The sequence below is a fragment of the Bombyx mori genome, chromosome 3 (genome assembly GCF_030269925.1).
Source record: "Bombyx mori chromosome 3, ASM3026992v2".
NCBI lineage: Eukaryota > Metazoa > Arthropoda > Insecta > Lepidoptera > Bombycidae > Bombyx > Bombyx mori.
In genome coordinates, this window is record NC_085109.1 from 4505190 (window position 1) to 4519779 (window position 14590).

The 14590-nt window shown below is 40.2% G+C and overlaps 1 protein-coding gene across 3 annotated transcripts in view; it reads left to right on the forward strand.

Moving 5' to 3' along the window:
- Positions 1-14590, forward strand: part of NGR-A14 (neuropeptide receptor A14) — an 83294-nt gene that overhangs the window by 60041 nt on the left and 8663 nt on the right. For all 3 annotated transcript variants that reach the window (NM_001134239.1, XM_021348563.3, XM_021348562.3), the window contains 3 exon segments: positions 4712-4875; positions 5824-6017; positions 7248-7368. In NM_001134239.1, coding sequence (NP_001127711.1) covers positions 4712-4875; positions 5824-6017; positions 7248-7368 — 479 coding nt within the window.

Genomic DNA, 14590 nt, shown 5'->3' on the forward strand with positions numbered 1-14590 from the left:
ATTCACCCTGGTACAGAAGGGTAAGAAGCGTGCCGCGGAGTCTCGAGCTCCCGCGGCTGCTAAAATTAGCAAAGCCGTGAACGCGTCGCGCCCCCGCCCTCAGACTCCCGTTGCGCCCCCAGCCCGTGCCACTCCGTCGCCGCGTCCGGTGGCACAAAATAAAACCCAGACCCCTCCCCCGGTTATCCTTCAGGAGAAGGCAGCTTGGGATCGAGTTTGCCTGGCCCTTAAGGCCAAAAATATAAATTTCACGAATGCCCGTAACCTCGCGAACGGCATTCAAATTAAGGTTCAAACACCCGACGACCATAGGGCCCTCTCTTCTTACCTCCGTAAGGAGCGTATAAGTTTCCATACGTATACGCTCCAGGAGGAGCGCGAACTCCGCGTTGTAATACGCGGAATCCCTAAAGAGTTAGATGTAGAGCTCGTAAAAGCCGACCTGTTAGAACAAGGCCTACCAGTGAATTCTGTGCACCGTATGCACACCGGTCGCGGTAGGGAGCCATATAATATGGTTCTAGTCGCTCTCCAGCCTACCCCCGAGGGTAAGAAAATCTTTAACACACAGACCGTCTGTAGGCTCTCTGGTATCGCTGTCGAAGCCCCCCATAAAAAAGGCACTCCTAGCCAGTGCCATAACTGTCAATTGTACGGGCACTCTTCCCGTAACTGTCACGCGCGCCCCCGATGTGTTAAGTGTTTGGGCGATCACGCCACGGCCCTCTGCGCTCGCGACCAAAAAACCGCGACGGAACCGCCTAGCTGCGTCCTGTGTCGAACACAACTCCCTCCTCCGCGATTCGTCCCGCCCCCGCGACTCGTCCCTCTCCCGCGACTTGCCCTCCGACCGCGTCCGACAATCTCGCTTTAGCGATCGACTTCTTTCAGTCGATCAACTTTGAGCGCGTTAACGCTTTGGGCGACGCCATTCGCGCTGCCTCCACTGCACAACACTTTATCGCCGTTGTGCAGGAATACGCCGACGTATACGCGTCATTAAATACGTACGTCCTCCCCTCACTCCGCCGGTAATCAATGGCGTATATAAGTAGAATAAAGCCCCTATCCGTAACGATAGGATTTTTTAACGCTTACGGTCTCGCAAATCAACGTGATCAGGTTTCTGACTTTTTGCGTGACCACCAAATTGATATCTTTTTAGTGCAGGAGACCCTACTTAAGCCCGCGCGCCGTGACCCTAAAATCGCGAACTATAACATGGTCAGGAACGACAGGCTCTCTGCCCGTGGTGGTGGTACCGTCATTTACTATAGAAGAGCCCTGCATTGCGTCCCGCTCGATCCTCCCGCGCTCGCTAATATCGAAGCATCAGTGTGCCGAATCTCACTGACGGGACACGCGCCGATCGTTATCGCGTCCGTTTATCTTCCACCGGATAAGATCGTTCTAAGCAGTGATATCGAGGCGCTGCTCGGTATGGGGAGCTCTGTCATTCTGGCGGGCGACCTAAATTGTAAACACATCAGGTGGAACTCACACACCACAACCCCGAATGGCAGGCGGCTTGACGCGTTAGTCGATGATCTCGCCTTCGATATCGTCGCTCCGCTAACCCCGACTCACTACCCGCTAAATATCGCGCATCGCCCGGATATACTCGACATAGCGTTATTAAAAAACGTAACTCTGCGCTTACACTCGATCGAAGTAGTTTCAGAGTTAGATTCAGACCACCGTCCCGTCGTTATGAAGCTCGGTCGCGCTCCCGATTCCGTTCCCGTCACGAGGACTGTGGTGGATTGGCACACGCTGGGCATCAGCCTGGCTGAATCTGATCCACCATCGCTTCCGTTTAGTCCGGACTCTATCCCGTCTCCTCAGGATACCGCTGAAGCCATAGACATCGTAACGTCACACATCACCTCGACATTAGATAGGTCATCGAAGCAAGTTGTAGCGGAGGACTTCCTTCACCGCTTCAAATTGCCCGACGATATTAGGGAACTCCTTAGAGCTAAGAACGCCTCGATCCGTGCGTACGATAGGTATCCTACCGCGGAAAATCGTATTCGAATGCGTGCCCTACAACGCGACGTAAAGTCTCGCATCACCGAAGTCCGAGATGCCAGATGGTCTGATTTCTTAGAAGGACTCGCGCCCTCTCAAAGGTCTTACTACCGCTTAGCTCGTACTCTCAAATCGGATACGGTAGTAACTATGCCCCCCCTCGTAGGCCCCTCAGGCCGACTCGCGGCGTTCGATGATGACGAAAAAGCAGAGCTGCTGGCCGATACATTGCAAACCCAGTGCACGCCCAGCACTCAATCCGTGGACCCTGTTCATGTAGAATTAGTAGACAGTGAGGTAGAACGCAGAGCCTCCTTGCCACCCTCGGATGCGTTACCACCCGTCACCCCGATGGAAGTTAAAGACTTGATCAAAGACCTACGTCCTCGCAAGGCTCCCGGTTCCGACGGTATATCCAACCGCGTTATTAAACTTCTACCCGTCCAACTCATCGTGATGTTGGCATCTATTTTCAATGCCGCTATGGCGAACTGTATCTTTCCCGCGGTGTGGAAAGAAGCGGACGTTATCGGCATACATAAACCCGGTAAACCAAAAAATCATCCGACGAGCTACCGCCCGATTAGCCTCCTCATGTCTCTAGGCAAACTGTATGAGCGTCTGCTCTACAAACGCCTCAGAGACTTCGTCTCATCCAAGGGCATTCTTATCGATGAACAATTCGGATTCCGTACAAATCACTCATGCGTTCAACAGGTGCACCGCCTCACGGAGCACATTCTTGTGGGGCTTAATCGACCAAAACCGTTATACACGGGAGCTCTCTTCTTCGACGTCGCAAAAGCGTTCGACAAAGTCTGGCACAATGGTTTGATTTTCAAACTATTCAACATGGGCGTGCCGGATAGTCTCGTGCTCATCATACGGGACTTCTTGTCGAACCGCTCTTTTCGATATCGAGTCGAGGGAACCCGCTCCTCCCCACGACCTCTCACAGCTGGAGTCCCGCAAGGCTCTGTCCTCTCACCCCTCCTATTTAGCTTATTCGTCAACGATATTCCCCGGTCGCCGCCGACCCATTTAGCTTTATTCGCCGACGACACGACTGTTTACTATTCTAGTAGAAATAAGTCCCTAATCGCGAAGAAGCTTCAGAGCGCAGCCCTAGCCCTAGGACAGTGGTTCCGAAAATGGCGCATAGACATCAACCCAGCGAAAAGTACTGCGGTGCTATTTCAGAGGGGAAGCTCCACACGGATTTCCTCCCGGATTAGGAGGAGGAATCTCACACCCCCGATTACTCTCTTTAGACAACCCATACCCTGGGCCAGGAAGGTCAAGTACCTGGGCGTTACCCTGGATGCATCGATGACATTCCGCCCGCATATAAAATCAGTCCGTGACCGTGCCGCGTTTATTCTCGGTAGACTCTACCCCATGATCTGTAAGCGGAGTAAAATGTCCCTTCGGAACAAGGTGACACTTTACAAAACTTGCATAAGGCCCGTCATGACTTACGCGAGTGTGGTGTTCGCTCACGCGGCCCGCACACACATAGACACCCTCCAATCCCTACAATCCCGCTTTTGCAGGTTAGCTGTCGGGGCTCCGTGGTTCGTGAGGAACGTTGACCTACACGACGACCTGGGCCTCGAATCAATTCGGAAATACATGAAGTCAGCGTCGGAACGATACTTCGATAAGGCTATGCGTCATGATAATCGCCTTATCGTTGCCGCCGCTGACTACTCCCCGAATCCTGATCATGCAGGAGCCAGTCACCGTCGACGCCCTAGACACGTCCTTACGGATCCATCAGATCCAATAACCTTTGCATTAGATGCCTTCAGCTCTAATACTAGGGGCAGGCTTAGGGACCCCGGTAACCGTACTCGTCGAACTCGACAAAGAGGTCGACGTGCAACCTAACCCATGCATCAGCCCGCTGAGTTTCTCGCCGGATCTTCTCAGCGGGTCGCGATTCCGATCCGGTAGTAGATTCATTCGCGTAACAATTGCTCTTGAGTTGTTAGGTCTCCTTCGGAGGCGCTCGGGCAGTTGTTAGCAAATCCCACCCCTCTTGGCTGAGCCTTTGCTCGCCCACCTGTCCTGGTGAAACTGGAAAGGCCTTCGGGCCACCAGTAAACTTTCAATCATAAAAAAAAAAAGATTACCATTTAATCTAAACCAGTGGCCCCGCAGTAGTCGAAATTCGACTATAATTAATTGGAATTGTAAGTTTGTACACTATTATGATTGTATTTTATACTTCTATAATCACAAATTTCGCTAAGACTTATATACTATAAAAAATATTAACAAAAACAAACAATATTTAATCTATTCTCAATTTGACAACAGACGTCAAGAGCAAAAGTTTGACAATAAATAGTATGCATGCGTGTGTGCGTCAAATACATGGTATGTAGAGTGTGTAATGTTTTCTTTATTGATTTAATGTATCTTTTATACATTATTTTAAAAAAATATTAGCATTGTGCACTTCTTCTCTATATTCTCTATAAGTGTGGGAAATTTCATACTCCTCCGTTCGCGCAATTTTCGTAAAAAGGGGTACAAAGTTTTTGCTTCACGTATTAATATATAGACTCTTTAAAGTTTACCGTTTTGCACGTCACCCACAGAATCTTTGTTTCCTTAAACTTTTGGCCGCTAAAACAGACACTACACCGTTTTAATCGATAAACGTTTGTTTCAGCTTCGCAAACTCCCACTTGTTTGTGCCACATTCATCTGGGGCGCGGCGTTTATCTTTGCCATCCCCGCCGCCATATTCTCCAGTACAGTGACAGTGGAGTTAAAAGACAACGTTACTATCGTATACTGCACGCCGTATCCGAAGGACTGGACTAACTACTCCAAGTACGACTTTAAATGGTTACGCTAAATCGTGATAGATATTTTTTCATTGCGCCCGCCAGAATTTTCCAGAATGATTTCACGAGGCTAGCAAATACGTGATGCCAATTTTAATAGGTCTGTGGTGTATGCTTAAGAAACTTGGCAATATGTTACATATAGAATTAATCAAAATAATCTTAGTTGTAGAGCACAATGGTAGATATAAACAAAAAGTACTTTTCAACGTTTAGCGAGTCAAAGGCGTAGTTAAAGCCACTTTGACTGGTCTAAGTTAGTTTTCCATTAATTATAATGATGCAGATTAAAAATTAAAAGCCAGACGAAATTTATGAGTCTTCATAAATTTAATAAAAAAGGCTCCCTCGTGCTAACTAAAATCGGAAAGTGGCCCAAAAACTGGACTAAAAAAAATAACGTTTTTGGATAAAAGCACAACTTATACAACCCTGCTTATTCTGATTGTGATTGATTCAAAAGTGATTCTGATTGGCGACTGATTGATCGCCAGTTGTTACGTAGCTGTCGGGATCTTGTTGCGTTGTGATTTATATTGTTTACTCAACTGCTTGCTAATATGTACGGTTCAGTGAATTATTTTTAATTGAGACTGGAACATAAAACTGCTATAATTAAAATGCTGTAAACACGGTTTAGTACTATCACACTTTTCTTTAACGGGCTCTTTTGACATAATTTAATAAGCTTCTGATTTTTTGGCGCTTTTGCAATTGCTATGATTATTGGGTAGACTGAAGATTGAGGATAGGAAGCTAGGAGCAAACAAATCTGTCTACCTTCTATCTAGTCTTTGGGGACTCGCCAAACGATCGATACCATAATAACTGTAAATTGTGGGGGTAGCTTAGTAATCCAGTTCCATTGGAAACACTTAAAAGCAAACAACAATAAGCCATTCAAAAAAGCATCATACAATTTTTTCCTTCACAGAGGGATGACAATTGCCAAAGCCTTGATATACTACGGTTTGCCGTTGATCGTGATTACGGTTTTCTATTCTCTGATGGCTCGGAGACTACTTGCAAGTACCAGGGAGATGCCAGGAGCTCTTCAAGGCGGTCAAGGCGAGGCTCAGGCTAAAGCTAGAAAGTCGGTAGCTTGCATGGTCCTTATATTTGTTATTGGTATGTATTCGTATTTATTGCAAAACATTTCTTGACTTTTAGTGTAGTTTAGAATTTTTTTTTGTCAAACCAAAACTGTGTTCAAATCCTAACATAATTATTACATAATTAATTATTCGTATCAAACAGCAAAGGGTAGGAATTACTTCTGTATTTTTTTTCTATCGTTTTCTTGATACACTTTCCGAATTTTAAAATTCAACACTAACACATTTTTCTTTCAGCAAAATAATAATAATAGCACAAATTTCAGTCCTGAAATAAATATTCAACTATAAGAATGTAAGGGATCTGGATCTTTCCGTCTGTCTTGGATATCAGAGGCTAGATAAAACAATTTCCCGACACTTATACCCTTCGCAATCTTTTTTATCACTTTCCTATACTACTACTTTTGAAATAAAGTCACATTGGTTTAAAAGCTACGTACATTTTTCTCGCTAAATCTTATTAGGAATTACTTGATTTATCGAAAAAACCGAAATATTATTTCAAAGGTATTTGAAAAAGAGTGTGTGGGCCGTTCCAAATAATTGAATATCAGCCCACAGATCCCTTTGTTACGCCTCATCGTTTTCTAGGACCAAACTCTCTAAATGGTTTATGTGTTTGGTTCAGTAAACTTCATGTAAAAATAGCAATTTATGGTCAATCGATAACTAAATATAAGCATTAAATTAATATTATTTTCTTTTTATTAGTATATACATATAAATGGCAATTAGTATTTGACATATGTTCTGATTTAATTGGACGATCATGACCGGTTTTTTGCACGATGTCAACGTATTTTGATTAAGGTAAAACTGGGATCGATGAATCGTGATGATTAGTGGAAGAGCTTTATAAGTCTTTAAGCAATCGTGACCTAAAGGATAAAATGTCTTTAGGGCACTGATGGGGCTGTTGCCATAGTGTATCTTTTCACTATGCATGAAATCATGGATCATTTCGCCTGGATGGATGTGTACTGCCTGATAATGCAGCACTAAACCGGACTGGGTGTTAAGCACTCCGGGTACAAATCGAAATTTAAACCACGATAGTGACCAGAATATATTTTTATTTGTGTGATTATTTTTAATCATTTCTGGGTTTTTTTTTTATAACATTTCAATGATTCTATGTATGTACACATTTGGACTGGTTTCGGAAATAAATGACTTTAATTAAATTTAAGAACGGCCTCTGAATGAAAACTATTGGAAGTAAAAGTTTGTATTGTTGCAGTATTCTTCATCTGCTTTCTGCCTTATCACGCTTTTGAGCTGTGGTATCATTTGTCTCCGACTTCGCTACTCGACTATAACGATTGGACCCACGCGTTGCGCATTATTGGATTCTGTTTGAGGTAAATAGAAATAAAAAAAAATCATCATCCTGAGTGTTTAAAATTATAATGATACAAGGATTTCTAAGTCAATTGACACGAAATTGCCCAGTTATATCACCTGTCCGTCAGCGTCGTCACCACTCATCATCAGAAATCACAATCATCATCACAAAATGCTCATCATCAAATTCGTGTATTGTTTGAATACATGAAATTGATGATTGAATTTGTTAAATCTTTATTGATGAAAAGAAACGTAATAGTAAAATAAGATTAATAAATCTTATGTATATTATAAGGTTTATGAACAAAGGCTGACTGATATCGTTTTAACGTTAAATCAGCTTATTGCACTGCACAATATGAAATTTCATATTGTACTTATTATGTACAATATGAAATTTCATATTGTACTTATTGATAATTATAATTTAAAAAAATACTTCAATGTGCTAAAAAAAAATATAGTTTTTATTTTATTTATTTCAACTACTACACTAATCTTTAACCACAAAGTATTTTTCCACAGTTAATATAATTTTAATTTGTGTTAACTTATTGAAATTTTGTCGATAACGAAGTTTTGTGTTTCAATATTTTTCGAATTTTGAATTTTTTCATAACATTACAAACTAGATTTCTTTGAAATTTTTTAAGTATTTCAATCAATTTACAAAACTGAGCCGTTAACAAGGGCGCTTCATATACATAAAAATTGATTTCAAGATAAAATAATCTCTTAATTATAAACACCTGTACATTTTTACAAAATAATTGCTACACTGAATTTTTACAACGAAAAGCCTATTTATGCTGCTATTAATGATGCAAAAATTATTAAAGCTTCATATAGAAATTTTAAACTGTAAATAGCTATCGTGTAAAGTTGCAAAAATGTCACTTTAACCAAATAACGTTTAATGTCTCGATATAATGAAACCAATAACCGCGAGACTACATCGTAATATATAGTAGTTTTAATTATGTCCACGATATGTAAAAACCAAAGAAAAGGCTATGTTCGCAGCCGGCTTATCTATACTCTATACTAATATTATAAAGAGGAAATATTTGTTTGTTTGTTTGTATTGAATAGGCTCCGAAACTACTGAACCGATTTTAAAAGTTCTTTCACTATTTGGAATCTACACTGTTCTCGAGTGACATGGGCTATATTAATTAAAAAAAAAAAGGAACCTTACTAAAACTCCAATAATGTAACCCAAGGTGTAAAATAATTACCTAAAATATTCTTTACATCGCGTGCACTGCGAAAACTATTGATAATAGAATAAAATAATGTACTAAGACTTTATAGAACACATTATTATTTACAAAAAGTGTCGCAACAGCATATTATTATGTCTAACTATTATATTTATGCCGCAATAAGTGTACTTTTATTTTAAAAAATAAAACAACTTCAAATATTATTGAAACTGTTGTTAAAGACCCGTGCGGAGTCGGAGCGGGCCGCTAGTTTTTTAAAAATTCTTAACAAATAAGCCGCATGGTCGTTTGCCAGTGTTTGAAAAATAACGGAATAAGTGTAGTATTCAATACAAGGAAAACATTTGCTGTTGGCGTCCACGGCTTTAGTGTGGCCTCGAAAGGGAAAACCCCGATTTTTTTACTAAAGCCAGGGTTTTTCCCCTTTCCTTGATTAAAAGAATATTTTCTCACACGACACGGGTTTAGCTATATCCGTGCAAAAAATTAATTGAATATTCCGTTTCGATATCAAAGAGCTGCAAACAAAACATACGTTGATAATATAATAATAATAATAAATAAATAAATATTTACTAACAATCACGCCACGTTAACTGGTCCCGTGATAAGTTCGTAAAGAACTTGTGTTACAGGTACCAGATAACGGATATAAATGTAAGATTTTTATTATACACATACATGTAGGATTTAATTATTACTAACATTTCTAATTATTGTAAAACATTTCTGAACGAGTGAAAGATTCTGAACGCATGATGTGTGAAAGGGACGGATGTAGCTCTAGTTCGCTCTCTCGCACGACGCCGCCATTAGGAGTAAGACGTGTTCAAAGTGCTCTCTAAGAATTAAATAAAAAGTATAGTGAAACCCTAGAAAAGAGTATTTCATTTAGACCCACACCTACAATTTCTCGCCCGGGATACTCAGGAATATCAGGGTCTAAATGATTTAACGTATCTACGCATATTTTACGAAGTTGTCGCGTGGTGTGAACAACGCCGCGGCCGCCATACTTAACCTGCGCCGACGCCACGCCGCCGGTTACATTTTTCAAAGACGAAAGACGCATTTATACGACGATATACGACGATTCTGCACGATGGCGGAGAGCAAAAACGACGATAGCAAGAATTTATTTTACACGATGGACGCTGTGCCAAAGTTCACGGGTGATGACATCACGTACTCTTCTGCGAAGTGGACACAAGATCTCGACGATAATGCTGATATATTTGGGTGGAGCCAGCAGCAGAAACTCATTATAGCGCGACGATGTTTTGCTGGAACAGCAGAATTATGGCTAAAAAGCGAAAAAACTTTCAGAAGTTACGAAGAACTAAAAGTGGCTTTGATGAAGGAATTCCCTGAGGTGATAAACAGTAAACAAATGCATGAGACAATGAGCAGACGGAAAAAACAACCCAATGAGTCGTTTTATCAATATATGCTCGTAATGAAAGAACTCGGAAAAAGAGCTAAGTTTCCGGATTACGTCGCGATTCAGTATATAATCGACGGAATATCTGACTATGAATCTAACAAGTTGTTATTCTACGGGGTAACGTCGTATTCTGTGCTCAAGGAGAAATTAGTATTATATGAAAGTTTCAAAGAGAAGTCCAAAAAAAGTGTTGATACCATGAGACGAGGTCAGCGAGACACGGCGGTAATGCCTAGACAGGTTCATCGATGTTACAATTGTGGTGAAAGAGGGCACCTATCTAGTTCCTGCCGCAGAGGTATCAAATGCTTCAAGTGCAACGGGTTCGGGCACAAGGGTACGGAGTGCCGCGCATCACAAGGTATGGAAGCTAAAAAAGCATCAAATAATTATTATGGAGGAGGTGATGAACAAGATCGGCGATCTATGTTTGTTCGACAGCAGGAGGACGACGAGAAGAACGAGAACGAACTATACGAACGTGAGCAATGCGATTTAAAAGAGCAAGTGAGTGATATGCCAAATTTTAGTTGTCAACAACTAAATCATATTGTTTCGTCAAATTTATTAAATGTAAACAAACGTGATTCTATAAACATGAGTGTAAAATCAGTAAAAGTTGGTAACTATGTGACTAATTGTTTAATTGACACAGGTAGCGACTTAAATTTAATAACTTTTGATTTGTTTACAAAACTAAAATGCGAGTACATACCAGAAAAAATGTTGCTTACTGGGTTAGGAAGTTCTAAAGTATTTTCGATTGGTAAGTTCGACACAGATTTAACTATTGACAGTCACAGATATAGTATTAATTTGTATATTGTACCTACAGGTGGAATACCATATGATGTAATACTGGGTCAACAATTTTTAGTAAATACTATCACAGTTATTGACAAGGGTTTGGTTGAGGTCAGGCCTCCTTGTTATGACATATCGTATCAAAATGCTATCTGTCTATCTTCTAGTAGCAATGACCAGTGTACAGCGGTGAGGGAAATTATTGACAGTTACACACCTTTGAAGACTAAAGATGCACCTATCAGGCTGAAGATTGTGTTGAAGGATGATGTACCAGTTTCACAAAGACCAAGACGACTAGCCATCACTGAAGAACAGTTAGTTAAGCAGCATGTTGATGCATTGAGCAGAAACATACTTTTCACTGACCGAGGTACAGCATTCACATGCAGTGAGTTCCGAGAATATTGTGAAGAAGAAGACATCGAACATGTTACAATCACTACTGGAATACCTCGTGGAAATGGCCAAGTAGAACGCATGAACAGTATTATTATTTCTGCGTTGACAAAGATGTGTATTGAAGAACCTGGTCACTGGTACAAATATACAAGCAAACTACAACAAGTGATAAACAGCACATACCAGCGGGCAATCTGTACTACGCCATTCGAACTGTTAACAGGAGTGAAACTTAAACTGAAAGAAGATTTATCAATTTTAGAATATTTAGAAGAAGAAAATAGATTGCAATTTATGAATAGGAGAGAAGAAGCACGAAGAGAAGCCAAAGCTCAAATTTTAAGAATGCAAGAGGAGAATAGAAAGACTTATAATAAACGACGTAAAGTAGGAGAAATGTACAAGGTTGGAGATCTTGTAGCTATTCAAAGGACACAATTTGGGAACGCCCTAAAATTGAAACCTAAATTTTATGGACCATATCGCATCACTAGGGAAATGGGGAAAGGTCGATATGAGGTCGAAAAAATAGACAGAAGCAAAGATGGGCCAGTACGAACTACATCAGCATTAGATTTCATGAAGAGGTGGCCTTGACTCAATCTAACTCTGGTCTGAGTGTTTGGGTGCATTGTAACACTACACTGTTTGTTTATTTTAGGTTGATCTAGTATTTACATTGCTCATTTTGTTATTGAATAAGTAACTGTGAATAATTATCATGCATTGCTGTTCTCTGTGTCATTGTAACTTGTTTGCCTCTAAACTGATAGTTTAAACCTACTGTTTTTGTTGTGTTATGTACTAAGTAAGAGTAATTACTATTTGTTTTATTAGCTGTGTGCAGAGTTATAGCATGATTGTTTGTAATAGGTAGTATAAGGTTTAACTAAAAATATTTTTGTAGCGTTATTATTGTGTAAAAATGTTTAGAAAAAAAAAATTTGCATAGTAGTAGTATTAGGTAAATTAAGGTAAAGTTAGAGATTTTATTTTTGTTATTTTTATTTTTAATTCATAAGAACTATTTTATTATCTCAGTACTTTCAGTCTGAGGCCAGACTGATGTGCAGGAAGGCCGAGTTGTAGGATTTAATTATTACTAACATTTCTAATTATTGTAAAACATTTCTGAACGAGTGAAAGATTCTGAACGCATGATGTGTGAAAGGGACGGATGTAGCTCTAGTTCGCTCTCTCGCACGACGCCGCCATTAGGAGTAAGACGTGTTCAAAGTGCTCTCTAAGAATTAAATAAAAAGTATAGTGAAACCCTAGAAAAGAGTATTTCATTTAGACCCACACCTACATACATATATTTAATATTTAATATACATCCATAATCCTGGAAAAGACATTTATATTTATCATACAAATATCTGCCCTTGGCGGATTCGAACCCGCGACCCCCTTGTGTAGTGACCATGTCACTTACCACTACAGCAGATGGCCGTTATATAATATCTATGTGTACCAAACATTAGGTACTTCTTCTTTGTCTCCACCTTATCCCACTAGGTGGGGTGGGCACAGCTATTTTTTCTATTCCATTTTCTTCTATCAGCTGTTATCTCAACACCCACTCCTCTCTCTCTCTCTCTCTCTGTCATATCATCATTCACACACCCCATCCATCTCTTCTTCGGTCAATCAAACAGTAGGTTGACAGTTTTAAATTCGTAGCTCCAAAAGGTCATATAATATCACAAGAAGAATAAAATACCTTTACAATAACGAAGCTATCTTATACATTGAGCTTCGTCCGTAGTCCGCAGTCCGGAGGTTTCGGGTATGTCCGGAATGTATCAAAAATACACCGTAAAACGACGAAGATCCTTTAAGCGTGGCTTATACCTGAAAATGTACTAAGAAATGTTGACTGGAATATACCTCCTGGGTCCTGAAATAACCCTTGGACTGCTTTTAACAATATTTACTATCCATTTACTTCCGACACACGATACGGTTGGGAACGCGTTTTGTTCACTATACCTCTGCGAGAAAGGGAATATGAAGTTATTTAGACTTTTTGCTAGCATTTTAGTAAGGACACGCGGTAATAGGTTTTAGGGTCGATTTATTTTCATCAGTTCTTTTTCTTGTGAAGTTCAACTTGTCTCCCAATACAAAGTGAATATTGACATAAACAATAATATGCTTGTAAGATATTGTTACTACGATTTACATTCCTCATAGACTGTTTGTATTCGCTGATAGAAACCTCAAACAGTTGCACAGCAGACATCACACAAAAATAGTACAGTACGACACATTACTATAGTAAGCGGCACGTAAGTTGGCAAGGTTTTGGTATAGTGGGGGTAATGTCGCGCATAGTGCACATTGCAACAAAAAAATTTTCACTTTTATTGCCCGCATATAATTTAATTTAATTTTATTTTATTGTTTATTTGCCATAACTTATTTTTAAGCCTGTGTGTTTTGAAGAAAGTTAAAGAAAAGAGAGGAATTCGTGAAGTGTATTAGGTGTTATAAATAAAATACAATTAAAAGTTAAGAAGTTTATTTTAAAAGATATACTTAATATTAAAAATTATGTGTCGCCGTCGTCACTATCATATTCTAATAGTGCTACCCCTTGGATTAAATTTATGGTAGCACCTGAGCTGGTGGAAGGAGTTGGCTCCTCATCGTCGACATAACGAAGAGTCGCTGTCGTCACTGGCGTAAATAATAAAACGCTCAGTGACTGAATCTACTATATGGTCATTGGTATTTGGTCCTGGCATTGCAAACAAATTTAAAACAATAACACTCGTAACAAAAACTAAATTTAAACAATAATAACAACTCCTAACAAAAACTTAATATATAAAAAGGGTATCCTACAACTTAGTAGGCGCATGTGTAGCCGGCAGCGAACGGAACGTAGACGTGGTGCGGGAGCGGAGCGTCGACTGACTCACCAATCGCGCGCTCGGAACGGTCACGAACGGTGCTACGTCTTTCCCCGCGTCCCGCTTGACAACCAAAGAGACCTAAAAAACGACTTCTGCGCATCTAACGACTCTTGCCAAGTTACGTGCCGGGGACTATACTAATTTGTAGAGTTATTAAACTTTAAAAAAAATCTGATCAAAGTAACACAACTAAAGAAACATCCAACTAGTTCTCTCAAGACTATTTTTTACAATGCACAAAAGTCCTTAAAATTAATAATATTATGACTTCTTGAATGATAAAACCCATTTCGGCTTCAGAGCATTCCAAAAATATTCATAAAATAAATAAACATTACAAGAAGTTCTTCATTACAAGAACTTCAAGTCCGGTGTATTCGTATCGAGCGATGTACAGGTGTTCGAATCCCGCAGGCGGGTACCAATTTTACTAATGAAA